The 18,864-nt window shown below is 42.6% G+C and overlaps 1 protein-coding gene across 1 annotated transcript in view; it reads left to right on the forward strand.

The window, feature by feature from the left end:
• Positions 1-2,056: 2,056 nt before the first annotated feature.
• The window catches only part of GALNT18 (polypeptide N-acetylgalactosaminyltransferase 18), a 520,203-nt gene continuing 503,395 nt past the window's right edge, over positions 2,057-18,864 (forward strand). The window contains exon 1 of the mRNA XM_045016612.1: positions 2,057-2,075. Coding sequence (XP_044872547.1) covers positions 2,072-2,075 — 4 coding nt within the window. The 5' untranslated portion in view covers positions 2,057-2,071. The remainder of the gene's footprint in view (positions 2,076-18,864) is intronic.

Raw genomic sequence — 18,864 nt, forward strand, 5'->3', positions numbered from 1 at the left:
GTTGAAATGTATGACTACACCTATTAGTGTTGATATGTGGACTGATAACTTCCAAGATTATTCTCCCCCCCCCCATTGTAATAAAACATGTGTGCACAAAAAAATATAGTGGCCCTTTACAGGACATCACTGTTATAAAGAGCACAGACTAATTCACAAAACAATTGCAAAACTTAAATGACTGCCGCCGCACAATAGAAAGCTATCTTCACATTAATAGCTAACAGAACTAGGAGTTCACAGCCAGGTATTCAAGGTCATGCCATGTGTTTCTGAAACGGTTATTTCCCTTATCGATACAAAAGATCGATGCTACAAGGCTATCCTGTGCTTCCAAAAAAAGGTCCCACTACTAGAATTGCTGCATCAGGAAATGACATCAGAGAAGAGCTATACTCTGTATTTGTTAGCTGGCAGATGTTCTGTTAATTGCCCACCCATTAAATATATCTTTAAAATGTGTTTTAGCAGTGTTTACAGATTTTCATAAACCAAGACTGCAGTTCTATTTTTACCCCTATCTTTTGCTGAATCTAATTCTCTCAGCCCACTTTGAGCATTTGTGCTGAGATAATAGGATGTTATTGCAAGACTTCGAGAATAGTGTAGGTTAATTACACAATGCCTAGAAATCTTCAGGCAGATAACACGGGGACCAACCCAGCTCTCAGTTGTGTGCATCAATGGCATTGACATGGATGGTGATATCAGTGGGGCTACATTGGAGTATATGAGGGAGAAATCTGGCTAATCTGAGTCTTAATTTGTTACTAACTAACTATAGAAGGGTTTAGTGTCTTGTGGACATGCACCTAACATCTATAACTATGGATGATATGTAGGGGTCACAAATAAAAAGGTCTGATTCAGCAAATTGTTTAACTCTTAGCACACATGTTTTGCAGTGACTTAAATGAGACTGCTTGGTTGCTTAAAGTTAAGCACATGCATAAGTGTACGTGTTCTTTCTTTCTTTCCCTGAATGGTGGCTTAAAGGCAAATCCAGCATAGGTAGCTGAGATATTTAGATCATGTGTCTCAAAAATATTTTTTAAGTCTGGATTTTATGCTGTGACCTAAACTGACCATAATTGCCTTGATATGATGGTATACATCTATCTGTAAATTTACAGAGTTATCTAGATGAATTAGACTGTTTTCTATACCTCATTAATTATTTGAAAAAGTCTTAAATGAAAATGACACTCTGCACCTCTCCCTACCCCCAAGAGGTGTAATTGATTTTGATAAGCCTTTCCCTCCATAGCCTTATGTGCCAAATTAATTTTAAGAGAAATAAGTTTTGATATTAGCACTGTCACTCATAGGGTCTGACCCAAAACCTGTCAACGTCAGTGAGAGCCTTTCCATGGATTTCAGTAAGCTTTGGATCAGGACCAGAGATCCTGGCATTCAGACAGTTTTTTGTCTTTTTAAGCACTGTTACTTCATGTGTAGCAAATGAATGCCCAGAATGCACTGGGCCAAATTCAGACCTGGTGTAAGTAGATGCCATTATTTTCAGTTACATTGCACTAAAGCTGAACGTAGCCAAATGTCTGCTTTTTTTTCCCCAAAGTGTGAAGTTGTAAATGACTTTTAAAAACTAGCTGTGTGCATGTGAATTTTTAACCACTTAGGGTTTAAAACTTTCTTTATATGCCAAGTTTTAACTGGGAGCACACTTTTTAATGACTGAGCTCTGATGCTGTGAAACTTTTTGTAAGTAAAACATAGTGACCTACTGTAGAGCTAGAAAGACTTAAGGCTGTGACTGAGCTACTGACTGGTTTTAGGAATTTTCTTAAATTGGAAGCTTTTTTTATTTTGAATAAAATTAATTGTTTTGTTCTCTGTGCATAACAAATTTTAATGCAGATCTTTCTGTTGGATCTCAGAGCTCAGACAATGGCTCTGTGAAATAATGAGAGCTAGAGGAGCATTCTGGATTTACTAGTTAATTGCTGGATATTTGGGATCTCAGCTTTTTTTTTTTCTTCCAATTGATCAAGAGGAAGACCCAGGAAAACAGGTAAAGGAAGGACATGGAGTGCCTCTAATGGAGTAGGCCATGGGTAAGTTTGGCTTGATATGCTTCACAGTGCTCTAATACAGGTCTTTTATATAATACATAAAATGTCAATAAATAGTAAATAGAACATATTGCATATTCTATTATGGATGTGCAGCAACTGACTTCCAAAGATCTTATTCTGTACCATGTACATAGACAGTCAGCACTTAAGTTCTATGGTGATGGGTGTTGTACAAAAATGCAAGATAAGTTGAGTTTTTAATTTAGTCCCTATTCATCCAAGTAGCCCCATTTACAGTATTACAAAGAGGCTACTTGCATGGAGAGATGCTCTGATATTATCACTCATGAATGCAATATAAATGCTTGCATATGGTGGTCATGGTTTTCAGAATTGGGCCTTCAGGGCCACACCAACTATCTCCAGGATGGAAGAAAGTATGTAATAGTTAAGGAAGAGGCAAAAGAAAATGCTGTTCTTACAGAAGAATAGCATGAATCAGGGACAGATAAAGACTGTAATGTAACTGAAGGTTTTAGTGCATTTCCAGCCATTTGTTTTCTTTCTCTTATACTTCCCTTGAGTAAACAAATCTATTAGTGACAGTAGACTTTATCACAAGCCTCATTTATGGCACATTAATTAATATTTGAAATATATTTGAGCAACCGGAAAAGCTGTTTTGTTGTAGCTCTAACAAATAACACTGCATCTTATTTTATGGTAATAAAATGTTGCTGAATGTTTTATTTATGTCCTTGATATGATTCTGAATACACAAAAGCAAAACCCAAACTTGAGGGAGTTAGATACAGCAAAAAGGGATATTTATTATTCAGACTTTCTCATGTGTTAATATATTGCTGCATCCATCAGACTATTTCATTATATCACAGTAGATAGTTGAGTCTGAAAATCAGAAGCTTATTGTGCCTATGACGCACTTTTCAGTGGGTCTTGCCATCTGTACCTCCCAAGGAGTTCTGTACTTTTTGAAGGTCAAAACTGCCACAAGCCATTGATATACAGCAGTTTCCTTGGCATTGGTAGAAGAGATACAAATCATGCATTTTCAAATTTAGGTACAGTGTTAGCGGACTCCCCTTGGCATCTGAGTCTTTCCTATGAGTCATTCCTGTTCTGTTAATCTTCGGTCATCTGAGAAACAAGCGTGCACGCTAATGAAAAATGGAGTACAAGCTTGTATTACGTTCCCTATTAGATTCAGAAGTCAAATTTAGCGGAAGGAGTTGACTTTCAGAATGGGTGACTCCATCATTTTAGTTCACTCATTAGGGGAGTGGCCATAGTGTAAAACACCCGTTGATTGTCATTTTTATGTTTCTCTTCCATATGGAGGATGAGATGTTTCAGCCTAACTGTAAGTTTACACCAGTGATTAAATCTTTTGCTGCTCATTGAGCAGGACATGATTTTAATAACAGGGTGGCTGAAACGTAAAGAGGGAACAGAAACTATGAATAGTACAAACAAGAATGTTTCAAATGTTGTATACCTGGATCTCTTTCGAGAGACAAGTTGATTTAATTGCACTTACAGGGCCGTGTCCTGCTCACCATACTCGGCATGAGCAGCCCCACTGAAATCCATGGAACTTCTCACATGAACAAGAGAAACAGAATTTGCCCCAAAGGCGGTGTTTTTAATAGAGGTCCCTTGAACCACAGTTCCCACTTTACTCATGTATTGTATATCTGAGTGTTCGATGGAAGGGCAGTCTGTTCTAATCTGCTACCTGCCTACATAGGACTATCCACTATCAGAATAATGGGCACTCTGAGTATTTCTATAGCGCAAAAGAAAGACATGTAGTAGCAAGGCTCAGAGTAACTGACTTGAGTTCACACAGAGGGACTGAAAATAGCAGTGTAGATGTTTGGGTTTGGGCTGGAGCCTGGGCTTTGAAACCTTGCAAGAGGGAAGAGATTCAGAGCCTGGGTTGCAGCCTGAGTTGAAATGTCTACATGGCTATTTTTAGCCCTACAGCTCAGAGCTCAGGAGCAGCAGACTTGTGACTTTGTTGCCTTGGGTCTTTATTTTCTGTGTACACGTACCCTAGGGGACTTTCAAAAGAGCTGTGTGCAGGCTTCCATTACAGTCAGTAGTAAATTATTTCAATGGGAATGGGGTTAGACTGATGCTGAGAGCTTTTGAAAATCCCAGCCTGCCTTTTTACCATGGCTGACTATAACATTTAACACTGTCCCTATGCTTCATAAATACACAGGGCTGGGTTTTGCCTTCAGATAGTTGAACTTCTTTATCCAAGTGAAAATTGAATCCCTCTGCTCAGTCCTGCTCTTGAATATCTAGTAAGGTATGCATCACTGCATCTTCTGCAATCATAACTGTGGTCATCCATGCATTATTGCCCCAACACAGCATCTCCTTACACCACCCATATACGACAAAAGATTGATAATACCATGGTTGCTTTAGAAAACTCTGATTATTAAAATGGAGAAGGCACCTATTCTACATATTTTCATACATACCTTTAATGCAACAAACTAAAAGTAGAAATCCCAAAACAAGTATGAGGATAGAGCTTTGTGAAATCTTCATCGCTCTAGGGGGCATAGGCTTAACTGAAGGGAATATTTGTGAGAAGGATTCATATTGGCATTGTTTTAGGGTGGATTAGACAAACGCCATCAACTGACATTATATTTAAGCCAAAATTGTATGACTTATTTGAATTATAGTAGTGTGGGAGCACCACTTAGTGTTAAGGTTGAGTCACAACTGTTGACAGACCTTTCAAAGTCATCTCTGATAGACATACTTAGTTGGATTTAAAAAAAACAACCCTGTTCCTTTATACAGTGTGGGGTAGGTTTAATAACCCAAATTTCAAGTCAGTCATTGAGTACCAGGTTAAAAAACAGCCTTTTAAAAAAAGTTTTCTAGGTTGGTTGTTGGCTTTGCTCAGAGCTAAAGATCAAACTATTGATGAAATATGGGTCAACATAGTCTCAATCTGAGTTTTATGTAGGCTAGTCCATGGCACTCACAAGGTAATGTATGGACCCTAAATTGAGATGGATATTTAAGAAAATGTACATTGTTACATTTGCATCTGCCGAAGTGAGTATTCACCCACAAAAGCTTATACTCCAATACGTCTGTTAGTCCTGTGGCATCTTATAGATGCTCTGTTGATTGTTACACTGTATACATGCCAATACCCAAGAACAGGTAGAGTTTCCATTCCTACTGTTTTGTATATGCTCTAAAATCCAAGTGGTTAACTGGATTGCTTTGAAATTCAGTATGCCTCATGAGTATGCTGGGTAGTGTTAATTACCCACATTTTGGGTCATTTGACAAAAGGGGTTCCCAAGTTAGAGCCTCCTCCCGAAATGGTTTGCTTCTGCTGCCTTGCACTGTTAAATGGAGAGGTACTAATGCCTCAATGATAGTGTAGCTGTGTTGATGCCAGGATGGGTGAGACAAGGTGGGTGAGATAATCCTTTTTATGGGGCCAACTTCTGCTGGTGAATGAGACAAGCTTTTGAGATACCTAAAACTCTTCTTCAGGTCTGGGGCTACAGGTCTGGAGCTACTCAAAAGCTTGTCTCTTTGCCCAACAGAAGTTGGTCTGTGACAGGGCAGCTGTCCCTCACTGGCTGGCAAAGGGTTAAGAGCAGCCCTTGGAGTGGCTGCGCAGAACCCAGTCAAAGAAAAAAAAAAACAGCGTCGGACAGTGAGACACCACAAGAGGATGGTGCTCTGCTGATGGACAGAGCTAATTCTTGCAGCAACCAGCAGGAGGCACCACAGTGGTGAGCACAAGCTGTTCCATGATCCAATAAAAGATATTACCTCACTTTGTCTCTGGATGAATCTCAGCTGTGTTATTAAAGGGTGACCTCACAGCAATCAAAGCTCAGTTAATCACAAGCCCCCACATAAGAAAGACAAAAGGAGTTTTGAACTGAATGACTGGAGGCTGCTACAATTTGAGTCCTAAGTGCCAATTCTAGTTTTAGGGGAAAGTAATGAGAGTATGGGAAAAAGTTACATATGAATACTTCCTTGGGCATATTAGGGGGGCTGAGGAATAGGGATGGGGAAGGCTGCTGTGAGGGAAGGGGGATTATGGGGGGGTGGTGGATATGGGGAGGAGGGGAACGATCTTGGGGGGCCTAAGGTTAGGGAGGCATGGAATTGCCTAGCTCTGGCAGTGCATCCTACTGTCCCTGCATCACCAAAATCATGGGGGGAGAGGGAGAGGAGGGGGAAATTAAATATGTGAATGCTTCCTGGGAAGAGTGTCTATGGGGCAGAAAAGTAGGAGAAGGGGGGGGGTTGAGGCTGTAGAGAAGGGAGGGGGATAAGAGCAGATGATGGTGGGAGAGGTTGAGGGTTAGGGGATGTGGAGAGGTGGTACACTCGAAAGGTAGGGTTGCCAGGTGTCCAGTTTTTGACTGGAATGTCCAGTCAAAAAGGGAACCAGGCATTGTCCGGGCAGCACAGACGCCCAGATGCTAAAAGTTCAGTTGGCCACAGTATCTGGCCACTGGGACATGGGAAGAGCAGCAGCAGCTGTGGCTGGAGTCAGAGGAGCAAGAGCTTAGCTGCTGATGCCTAACAGAGCAGGGGGTGGCTTCTGGACCAGGCTCCAAGAGGTAGGTGTCACTGCCCAGGGAGGGGGGAAGCCTGCCCAACCTTCCTCCTGTGCCCTGATGGCCCAGGCCCCTTGCTATAGGGACCAAACCCCACTGTACACTGATTAGGCAGGCTCCATGTCAGCTTCTCCCAGCCTGGCTCTGCAGGCAGCAGGTAAGTCCCAAAAGAGGGGCAGAGGAGTGTGGGGGGGGGGGCTCAGCCTTGGAGAAAGAGGCAGGGCAAGGGTGTTTGGTTTTCAGCAGTTAGAAAGTTGGCAACCCTATGGGAATGGGAACATGGGGGTAAATAGGAGCAAAGACAACCTGTCAGTCTCACATTCTCCCTCCTATGCATGTTTGTGCCCACATCCGGGAGGCTCTGAATCCACCTCCCAACCCCCCATATATGAGCTGGGACACTGGGGAGCCTTGCCCCTCTGGCTGTGTTCGAGCTGCCTCCTGTGCGTGTGCACCTGGATCTAGTCTACTGCAGTTGGACCATCTTTCTCTCTAAGGTGAGCTGGATTCTGGGGAGCTTCTCTTTTGGCGGAGTCTGAGGTCCCCTCTTGCCCCCTCATGAGCCAGGATCTGGGGAAGTCCTGCCTCTTTGGCTGGGGAGCTGAGAACTGGTATACTTCATGCATATCACAGCTCTAAAGCACTTAGGAGTATGATGGGAACACACACTTGGATGAATGGAGCAATTCACACATCTCGGCTATTGTTTCAGGTTGTATTCATCTCCATGTTCTTAGTTCAGCTGAAAACATTCCCTAAAATTGAATGGGCTGCTTCATACCTTTCAGTGCCTCCTCTGCTGGAGATGGATATGTAGAGGACCACTTTCCCTCCATCATCCCTCTCTTTCCTGTTTAAAGGACAACACTTCATATTGCTCTGAAATCTGCATGCTTGCACAGATTTTCTTGATATTTGCTATGCTTTGTGGAAATGCTGAATAGTGTTGGTCAGGGCCGGCTCCAGACCCCAGTGCGCCAAGCAGGCGCGTGGGGCGGCATTGTCGGGGCAGGGCGGCATTTGGCTACGGCGGACCTTCCACAGTCATGCCTGCGGGAGGTCCACCGGAGCCCCGGGACGAGCGGACCTGCCGCAGGCATGACTGCGGCGGGTGCGCTGGTCCCGTGGCTCGGACGGAGCTCCCGCAGGCATGCCTGCGGATGCTCCACTGGAGCCGCGGGACCACCGGACCGTCCGTAGGCACTTCTGCCCCGGCCGTGGAATTTCTAGAGCCGCCCCTGGTGTTGGTGACAGACATTTGGGATAATTTGAGTCAGCAGTGCCAGAGACGACAGCCCTGGAAAAAATAGCCATGTTCCCAAAAGTTTCTAGTTGGATTTTTTCCACACAGTCGCTTACATAATAGCTGGATATTTGGTATCCTATTGACCTGTATTATAGATCAATCCTAATATACCATTAATATATGCATTATTATAGTCCTAAAAGAGAGAACTGCTCACAATCAATATAACATTGCAAGTGATACATTTTCAGAAGTGTTATCTTTCTAAAACATCATCTTCCAAAAGCCTTGGCCATGCAATAGTTCATGTTCCAAAAACTGGTATTTAAAAACCCAAGTTATTGTTTTTGCTGCAGCCTAGGAGTATAAAACAATATCTGATACCAGTGGGCTGGGGGGTGATTTTTGGCTCTCTTAATCTCAAATGGCTAAACAAATGGTGGGTGGGTGGGTGGGGAATGTAAAAAAAAAAAAAAATTACTCCTTGACCTTTTAATGCCCAATGTTAGCCTGGAGCACATTTTTTATAGCTGAGTGTTTCGTAAGTTTATAAATGTTTCTTGTAAAGCAGAGCCAATGATGTACAATCACTGTAGGGAAATTTATAGTCTGAAGCACCCTAAAATTGGTTTGAATTACTTAATGCATATTTTAAGCACATAGCTCTAAAATTTGCTAAGTTTCCCTGGCTGCTTGATCCTTCAGAGGATATGTTTTGAGTGACCGACGACTATCTGTTGAAGTCAGCAAAAATTAATTCAACTTATTTGAGACTCATTTCTTGCTGAGGACATTGAAATCATCTTCCACATAGAATTATTCTTTACAGCAAAAATCAAGGGTATGTGTGTTTTTTAAAAGTCTCATGTAATTAACAAGCACGGTAGTATCAAATCATAGAAAAGAGAGATGAAGGTCATTTTAGGTGGAATCCCTGAAGCAACTTAGCCTCCTAATTTCTATTTTGGCTCCACTGATTTGAGTGGAAGTTAGGAGCCTAACGACATGCCTACGCTACAAACTTTGGCTGGCACAAATTACATTGGCTCCTTGGGGTTGGTACTGTGCAATCACTGGGAATACTTGTGTCAATGCAGTGCACACTGGGTAGGTATCTCAGTGTGCAACTCGCCACTGTTCAGCACTATGACTTGTGGGAACTTTTTGGCAATGCGTGCAGAAATGAGTCTCTCAGGAGTGACTAGGAATAAGTAATCAATTTCCCAGCATATGCACCTTTCTCCATCCCCCTACTATCATGCATATCCCATAATTTTTGTGCTCTTAAAAAAAAAATCCCACAAACCTGTACTGCCTTCTTCACTGTCTGCAGGGCAGGGTTGCCCAGAGAATTCAGGGGGCCCGGGGCAAAGCAATTTTGGGGGCCCCTTCCATTTAAAAAAAAAGTTGCAATATTATAGAATACTATATTCTTTTGGGGCCCCTGCAGGGCCTGGGGCAAATTGCCCCACTTTCCCCTTGCCTCTGGGCGGCCATGCTGCAGGTTCAAGGCTTCTGTCACAGATAGCACAGCTCTGCAGTGTTCTGATCCTTGCAAGCACAGGACATCTAATTCTCTGGTATTTGCAGAGTTGCAAGAAGAAAGTCATGTTCCCTGGTGATGAGAATTGCATAGAGGACAGATTGTTGTGTGATATAGCAAAAACCAATTCAGAGTTGTTGGGGGGGCATTCACACAGCAGCTGCAGGTGGTGGAGCACCTCTTCTGGGCCTGAGAAATGTGCTCTGACTGGTGGGAGTGCATCGTAATGCAGGTTTGGGACAACATGCAGCGGCTGTAGAACTTCTGGATTCAAAAGGCCACGTTTCCGGATCTGAGTGCTGAGCTTGCCCCAGCCCTCCATCACAGGAACACTATAATGAGAGCTGCACTGACCGTGAAGAAGCAAGTGCCGATTACACTGTGGAAACGTGCAGCGCCAAATTGCTACTGGTCAATGGGAAATCATTCTACAGTTTGAAAACCCACTGTGGGAGTTATTGTCATACAGGTATGCAGGGGCATTAATTGTACCCTGATATGCACAACTGTGACTCTTGGTAATGCATAGGACCATGTGCATGGATTTGCAGCAGTTTGGATCCCAAACTGCTAGGGAGCAATAGACTACATTCAAATCCCTATTTTAGTTCACTTGCCCAGAATATATCCTGTGAAATTGTCATCATGGTTGTTTATGGATGTGTCGCAACTGATTTCCAAAGATGGTCTCATTTTATACCACATCCATAGGCAATCACCACTTGGGTTCTATGGTGATGTGTGTTGTACAACACCAGAAGTTAAGAAGATGATTTGTATCTAGCCCCTATTCATCCAAGTAGTCCCATTTGCAATATTGTAAGGAGGCTACTTGCATGGAGAGATGCGCTGATACTATCCATCATGAATGCAATACAAATGCTTGCATATGGTGGTCAGAGTTTTCAGAAATGGACCAACAGTAAGGCTACTTTTCTATGGTTATGCAAGCATTGGGGATCACCAGGGATGCTTCACTGCCATCAGTATTGGCTGTGAGGGTATAGGATGCTCACATTTTTTAGAACACAGGACTGTCTAGAAAGCTACAAGCAGACCCTTCCCTCCCCCCCGGCCCCTAGTGGGTTAGCACTGGTGATGTTGACATGCTAGTTGTGATCCTGGAAGACCCCAATCCATCCCTGGCTCCCCTCCCCCATGAAGCCATACACTGGCCCCCTTGACAGCATCAAGGAAAGATTCAACTACCCACTGAGCTGGTGCAGACTTCCAAGGAAACCTGCAAAACACTCTCAAAAGATGTCTGGGAGCTTAAATTCATAACTCTGCTTGTCATTAAATATCATGACCTTAAAAGAGACACTGGATTTATGGCTTATTACATGACTCTGTAACTCACTACCCCTTACTTTTCCTGTGCCTGCCGAGGGGTTAACTGGACCATCTACCTTGAAGGGTCCCTTAGTTTAGCATATGTGCTATCTGTTTGATCTTGTATTTTGCTGAGATTCTTAATACCTTTCCCAGAGCTGAGGAAGCTTGGGAGCCTGAAAGCTTGTCTCCCTCACCAACAGAAGTTGGGCCAATAAAATATATTGCCTCACCCACCTCATCTCTAATATCCTGGGACTGACATAGCTACAACACTGCATAGACAGTTTTTAACCTGAACTCAACGTGCTGGCCCCTGTTCTATACAGAGCTCTCTTCTCATTTTAGATGCATGTAATGGAGCAAATCCTGGCTCAGTGTAACATATACCTTTGAAAATCTGAGGCCAGGAATGAAATCGGGGGGACTCAACAGCTATACTATTCAAAATCCACATCATTCACACTCCATAGGCCATGCACAAATAAAGGCAATGAGGGACATCCTGGGGCAGGCTTAGGGATAAAGTGTTGTGATGCGCATGGTTTAATGCCTTTCCTTTTCATTGCCAGCAGCCCATAAGCCCCTTCCTCCACTCCGATTAATCCATCTCTTGGACCACCGTTTGGATGGGCAGTTGTGCAGGGATTGTGCTACCAGTGAGAGGTTATTCATGAAATAACTCGTTTTAGGAAATGATGCTATGATTTCCTTTCAAACTGACCTCAGGGTCAGGATGAGTGTGCAGGGCAGTTGAGTCTCACATGGACTACAGCTGTAGAAAGACTAAATGAGCAGTTTCCAGCCCCCACTTTCAATAGGTCAGTGGATGGCCTCTTCCCAAGTATCCTGGTGCCACTGCTGTCATCTCTCCTCTTGCTCTTCTGTCCCACTTCCCTCTGCTCTCTCTGTGTCTCTGCTGCTGGGTTGGCAAGTGTTAAAGTAAACACACCGCATTCACCAGCAATGTTTGGCTCATGACCATTTTGAAGCAATGTAAGAATTCAAAGACCAAATTCTATTTTTCCCTTTCTCACCTCCCCCAGGATGTTCTGCGTGTGGTGACTGTGAATATATCGTAGTCTAGAGGGGTTTTTTTCTTCTTTTGAAATATCTTGTATCTTAATACAGCCTATTTATTTATAAAAGGACAGCTCACTTCATTTTAGCCTGGCCCTACATTCCTCACTCAGGCTGAACTCCCACTGAAATCAGTTCAATGTTGTGATTTCAATTAGTTGTTCAACTCAAAATCAGTGAGTTTTGCCTGAGTAAGGATTGCAAAAATCATGCTTATCCTAGAATGGCTCCTTTACTGGGGACTGATCTAGTGTAATGACAGTGAGCAGCAAAGACTGCTAATTAAACGAGTCAGTGAGCAAAAATCCCATTTAGGGACACATTGTCTGTAGCCCAAGTGCAAGATGGGAAAGGAGAGGAAGGTTCGAGGAACTTATGCCCTCTCCGTGTGTTCCTTGAGAAAGGGCCAGGTATGACAGCAGATCTGCTTCCCTTTAGGTCGCCAAAGTTGTTACAATTTGGGGCCTAAATCACCCCAAAGGGAGCGAGGAGTTAGGGCGAACCCCCGCTCCCACATTCCGGTTGGTGGAATTGGCCATGGAGAGCAGGCTATACCATCCCAATGGCTGGTGAAGCATGTATGTGAGTGGCAGGCATAGTCCTTCTTGGAAGCTCCCTATGAGGTGGTGGGGCTCCTTGCCCAACGCAACACCGATGTGGCCCATAATGGAGATGCATTGTCAGGTAATCAATAGGGCTAAATTCCAAGTTCTGGCCTCATTATTATTTATTGCTATTAATTTAATTCAGAAATTGCCAGGTAGTGATGAAAAGAATAAAGATTAAGTTATGATGGGATGTGGTGAATATCAGTGTAGCACTTGTACTCAGGAAAACCTGTCTCAGTGAAGAGGATTCTAATGTACCGATAGCAGGCTGGGATACAATGGACAATCTAAGATGTAGAGTGCTTAGAGGTTTATATCTTGTACAGTCATTTCTTTCAATGGTAATATAACTTTTCCTGAGCCATAGGATAATAGTATGTAATGGTAAATGACACCATCCTTTCACTGAGTTGTCTGCAAGTACAGTGAGCTTTTTGTGACATTCCCACCCCAGGCTGATGGCAGATTAAACAGTAAATCCTCTCTTTTGCTGTTGATACCGTGATGCAGTTTTTCTTTCCCCATCTATTCAATATGTGTTGTCACTAAGAATATGAACATTCCTTTCACACACACCTGAGGTATATCTACAATGGCATTGACTCCCTGTCCTGCCATTCTCCGGCTTCCAGCCTAATCGCCTCAGAGGGTTCTTGCGGCTAAATGAGTGTAAAATCAGGATATTGCTGGTATTGCACGGATGACATAGGGAGCTGTGGCTACGTGTTCCACTCAATGTTCATGTGGATGATACAGATAATGGAGGAAAGCAGACAAAATTGATGTCATTACAGCCTAAATCTATTACATGCAGTATACTGGCTATATTACATCTAGGTCAGAAACGTCACTGATTTCCAAATAAGAAAATTGTTTGTGCTCTTTTTTTGCTGCCTATGATATGTAAAGACTGTCCTGAAAGGTGGCTTTTTGTAAGGTATTTTTCTGACTTTACTGTTTTAAAAGAGAGATTCAGGTCTAATTTATTTTGTTTTTCCTGGCCGATTCAATGAACATGTGGAGAACAAGTAGGATTATGACCAGTATCAAGGAAGTGAAACCTGAGCAAATGAAAAGGAAAGGGATTTATAATCAAGAGCGTCGAGTATCAGAGGGGTAGCCGTGTTAGTTTGGATCTGTAAAAGCAGCAAAGAGTCTTGTGGCACCTTATAGACTAATAGACGTTTTGGAGCATGAGCTTTCGTGGGTGAATACCCACTACGTCGGATGCATGTAGTGGAAATTTCCAGGGGCAGGTATATATAAGCAAGCAAGAAGCAGGCTAGAGATAACGAGGTTAGTTCAATCAGGGAGGATGAGGCCCTCTTCTAGCAGCTGAGGTGTGAAAACCAAGGGAGGAGAAACTGGTTTTGTAGTTGGCAAGCCATTCACAGTCTTTGTTTAATCCTGAGCTGATGGTGTCAAATTTGCAGATGAACTGAAGCTCAGCAGTTTCTCTTTGAAGTCTGGTCCTGAAGTGTGATCCCACACTTTCACAGGCCTTGGGTGGCAGGCCAGTCCTCGCCCACAGACAACCTGCCAACCTGAAGCATATTCTCACCAGTAACTGCACACTGCACCATAGTAACTCTAACTCAGGAACCAATCCATGCAACAAACTTCGATGCCAACTCTGCCCACGTATCTACACCAGTGACACCATCACAGGACCTAACCAGATCAGCCGCACCATCACCGGTTTATTCACCTGCATGTCCACCAATGCAATATACGCCATCATATGCCAGCAATGCCCCTCTGCTATGTACATCGGCCAAACTGGACAGTCTCTAAGGAAAAGGATAAATGGACACAAACCAGATATTAGGAATGGCAATATACAAAAACCTGTAGGAGAACACTTCAACCTCCCTAGCCACACAATAGCAGATCTTAAGGTGGCCATCCTGCAGCAAAAATACTTCAGGACCAGACTTCAAAGAGAAACTGCTGAGCTTCAGTTCATCTGCAAATTTGACACCATCAGCTCAGGATTAAACAAAGACTGTGAATGGCTTGCCAATTACAGAACCAGTTTCTCCTCCCTTGGTTTTCACACCTCAGCTGCTAGAAGAGGGCCTCATCCTCCCTGATTGAACTAACCTCGTTATCTCTAGCCTGCTTCTTGCTTGCTTATATATACCTGCCCCTGGAAATTTCCACTACATGCATCCGACGAAGTGGGTATTCACCCACGAAAGCTCATGCTCCAAAACGTCTGTTAGTCTATAAGGTGCCACAAGACTCTTTGCTGCTTTTACATAATCAAGAGCCTGATTCTGTTATGCTAAGACCTCTTTGCACGGCTCTGGCAGCATAAAGAGGCCTTAAAGAAGGGAATTGGTCCCGAAGATATCTCCTGCACATGGGTCCTCCCCGAACATCACAGAGATGGCATCATGGCTCTGTGCCAGCCCTGCTGCCAGCCCCTATTGTAGGGAGCATGTTGGGGTGCAGGCTATGGGTGGTGCAGGGTGGTGAAGTATGCGGTGCTATAGTCAGTCTCTGATTTCTAGGCCCATAGGGGATTGTGAGAAGGAAAGCACAAGTTAGGGTTGTCCTAACTTACAATAGGGGCTGTGAAGGTGCCAGGCTGCTCCAGAACTTGGGGAGCACAAAGGTAGATTAGAAACGTTTGTCCCCTTGCTCCATTCCTATCCCAAACATAAGAACAGAATAACCGAGAACTGGGGCCAGAGGGTATTAAAATTCATTTGTTTCTGTTAACTATAACTTCAATGCCTGACAAGCATGCGAGAGAAAAGATTATTTTTTAAAGTCATTCCACACCCCTGCTTCTTCAAGTAAGGCTGGAGAAAGCCTGAACTCAAGCTCTGGTCCTCCAGAAACCTCCAGCAAATACATAAAGTACAAGCCATTCTCCTCATAATGTTGTCGCTTAAACCTTTTAGAAACAACAAAACTTTCAGGCCTTTATCACAAAAGAGGAAAAAATCCAAACGTATTTCCCTTCTCAGGTCACCTTTCATGGATATTTTCTTGACGTTTATAGATATGGATATTATTACAAATAGAGCTGGGACAGTTAGTAATATAGAAATAGCGGGAGCAGCTACAAATAGGCTTCAAATATCGCTTGTCAGTTATGTGATTGAACGAACACCTTTTAAACGGCTTAATTTGAACGCTGGGTAGCAGTCATGTATGTTTGTATCTTAAGGAATGTGGTATTGTGCTTGTTCACTGACTCAAAGTACAGACAATGATTTTCCTGTCATTGGTGTGCATGTGTGGAATGGCATATAAACATGGACAACTTATTGTCTCCTCCCCAGCTCCCTGCTTCTCTTTTTTTTTTTTTTCCTGTTAATTTCTCTCTAAATCACAGAATTCCCACAACTATTTCAATGCAGGCTGCTTGTTCTCTGTGGTTGTGGGAAAGGTTTTGTGTAATTCATTTGGCATTTCCGTGCAGCACCAATGAGATCAGGGTCAATAGTTTGCATAAATCAAAGAACTTTTCAAAACTAGAGATGTAGTGATGCACTCTCCAGCTTATTGCAGTCACTGGACTCCGCAAACAAAAGCAGTGAGAATGAATGTCTGCCATAACATAACACAATAGGCCCATGACAGCTGTGTTTGAACAGCATTCTCCAGAAATGAGAAACAGTGCCTTTTAAAAAAGACTTATTCATGTGGTGTACCAATTGCTCCCGACAGCCGCCCTTTTAGTTCATAAAGAAACTATTAGGGATGATGATAAACCATGCTAGTCCATTTACTAGCATAACAGGAATTATTAACTCTAATAAATGAAACATTATGTAGCCATTAGGTAACGGTTGTATGGCAGCATAATGTCTGCACGATGAGTTGTAAATGGATTTGGAAGGCACCTAAGTTGGTTATTTATTGACTATATGAAACAGAGTTATTTATTGATTTGGTCCAATAAGTTTGGGTTTCCAGCTGCAATTTGATTCTAAAAATGTTATGGCCTAGTCAGTATGTGTGGTAGCAGATTTTTTTTTTTTAAAGAACTGATACATTTACAGGAGCAATGATTCTAGAACAAATGAAGTTTCTCTTTCCCTCCAAAATCAGTTAATTTTATTTTAATATGTGCCTCTAAACTAAAAGGTCAAACCTGATAAATTTAATCATGAGAGAGACGATGCTATTGGTGACATTGAAATAATGGCTCCAAATAACACACTCGCCTTCTGTTCCAGCAGTAGTCGAGGCATCAGGCTTATGCAGAATATTACACTGTTAAAGCTAGGACAAGCATGACATTTTTCTGGTCTCTGTTTGCCTGGTAAATTATATTTGCTCTCTCAGGCTGCTAGAATTCTTTAGAAGACTAAAGCAAGTAAACAAGTTGAATTTCATGGGATATAGTTTTCACATTGAAATTGATTACATTCATCTTCACTGCATCAGATTTAATTTTTAGCCTTATTTCATTCTCTTCTCTCCCCTCCTCCCTCCTAGAAGGGAAAGGCTGAGACTACAAATCTGATTCCAAAATAAAGAGAGAGGAGGGAAAATACTAAACCAAACAACCTTCTGTCACATTGTGGAGTTCAGCTTTTCCTTTTTCAAAAGCATGTGTGTGTTAATATTTGACGTGTGTCTGTGTATTTTTACACACATGATGCAGAGTGCCAAAGAGAATACTGGAGCTGTGGCATCAATGCCATTTCTGCAATCTCTAAAATAGCTGTGTATTGCTCTTATTAAATACAAAAGACAGCTGTCTTCCTTGGCTATAAAAGGCTATAAAAGGAAAGCTCCTGAATGATGTGTTTCTGGAAGAGAAAAGGAAAACCAAGCACCTTCCTACTGAGCAGAGCACTGTGTTTAATCTTTTAATGGAAACAGACCTTGGGGGTCTAGTTAGGAACAGGGTAAAAAACCCAAACACCATGTCTAGAAGCTGTGGGGGAGGAGGACAGAGCAGGAAAGACGTGACTTCTTAATGGAAGGATATTGTACCAAGACGTCATGAAGTCTCGATGAGGGTAGTAAAGGCTATCAAGGTGTGACTTCTTCTGCTTTTCTCTCATGCTGCATGGAAAAGCTAATTAGGGATGAGTCTCAAAAGGTGCCACAGAATTTAAATAAGCTCTCAGGTGTGAGATGCTGGCAGAGTAAAACTATTTTCCCCTGCTCTTCTTTTCTCTGCTGTGCTCTGTTAAGCTGCTGTTGCCTCACAGCAAGAGACAGAGCAAAGGAGCAAAAGGCTCTTCTGTGATGTGCTCTTGAATATACTCAGCCATAGGATCGCTGCCTTTTCTTTTTTTAAGGCCAATTTTATGAGGCCTCTTCCATGTGATTGGTCTCTTTCCACTGCCCCTGCTCTGGGAATAAGGTCTTGGACCTGCTCCTACCACCCACTCTTCTATGGGAGGAGAGAGGAGGTGTACAGGAGATTTCAGCTTCTGACTGGAGCACCCTGCAGTTCCCCCCACTCCCCTAAGCCTTTCTGAATATTTGGCCTTTTCCTTGCTGCATTTGTCAGTATTCAGTGAGAGGTGGGATGCAGGTCAGGTATTCTTGCTAGAACACTTAGAACTGGTTGGGAATTCTTTGATGAAATGTTTTCCCTCCAAAAATAGTGCTTGATCGTATCTGAAGCTTTTTTGCGAGAAAGTGTTTTTGACACATTTTTCAATTTGAATTTTTTTTACAAGAATAGTTTGAAGATGTTGAAATAAAACAATTTCAAAACCAAAAAAAATTCAGTTCTATACTTGGAAATAGATGCAAGTTTGTTTAGAGTTTTAAGCTAATTATAAGGAAAAGGGGGGGGGGAGGTTGAAATTGAAATAAAATGCTTTGAAATGATCAAAATCACACATTTTGATTGGCCCAAACTGCCTTTTTTTTCTTTTCTTTTCCAGATCCTCAGTGCATGGAAATTTTTAGGAGTTTTCTTTCTGTCTTTCTTTCTTTTTTTTTTTTTTTGGCGGGAGGAGAGTCCAAATTTGTTTTGGGAAAGTTTTTTGAAATCTCAAATTTTCATGGGCTGGTAAAACCATTTCCTACCCAGTTTTGTTAACACTAAGGGCTTGTATACGCAACCCAGTTGTTCAGACTACAGCGGTGTGAATTACAGTGGTCACCAAAGTGCTGGGCTCTAGCAGCCCTGTGTGGACTCTGCTAGTGCCTACTGAAAGGTACCTAGTTTGCATTAATGTAGTCCTCTTGCAGCATCCGCACAGAGGACTAATAGCACAGCACTTTGTGTACTACAATTCATGCTTTTGTAGTCTGAACAACTGGGTACACAAGCCTTAAGAATGAAGACCTTGTACACTTTATACTCTGGAGTCAGTTTCCAGGTTTTACATGGAAATAGCTTTTGCTGTTCACAGAACTAGGACCAAATTCTAATCACGAA

The sequence above is a fragment of the Mauremys mutica genome, chromosome 4 (genome assembly GCF_020497125.1).
Source record: "Mauremys mutica isolate MM-2020 ecotype Southern chromosome 4, ASM2049712v1, whole genome shotgun sequence".
Taxonomy (NCBI): Eukaryota; Metazoa; Chordata; order Testudines; family Geoemydidae; genus Mauremys; species Mauremys mutica.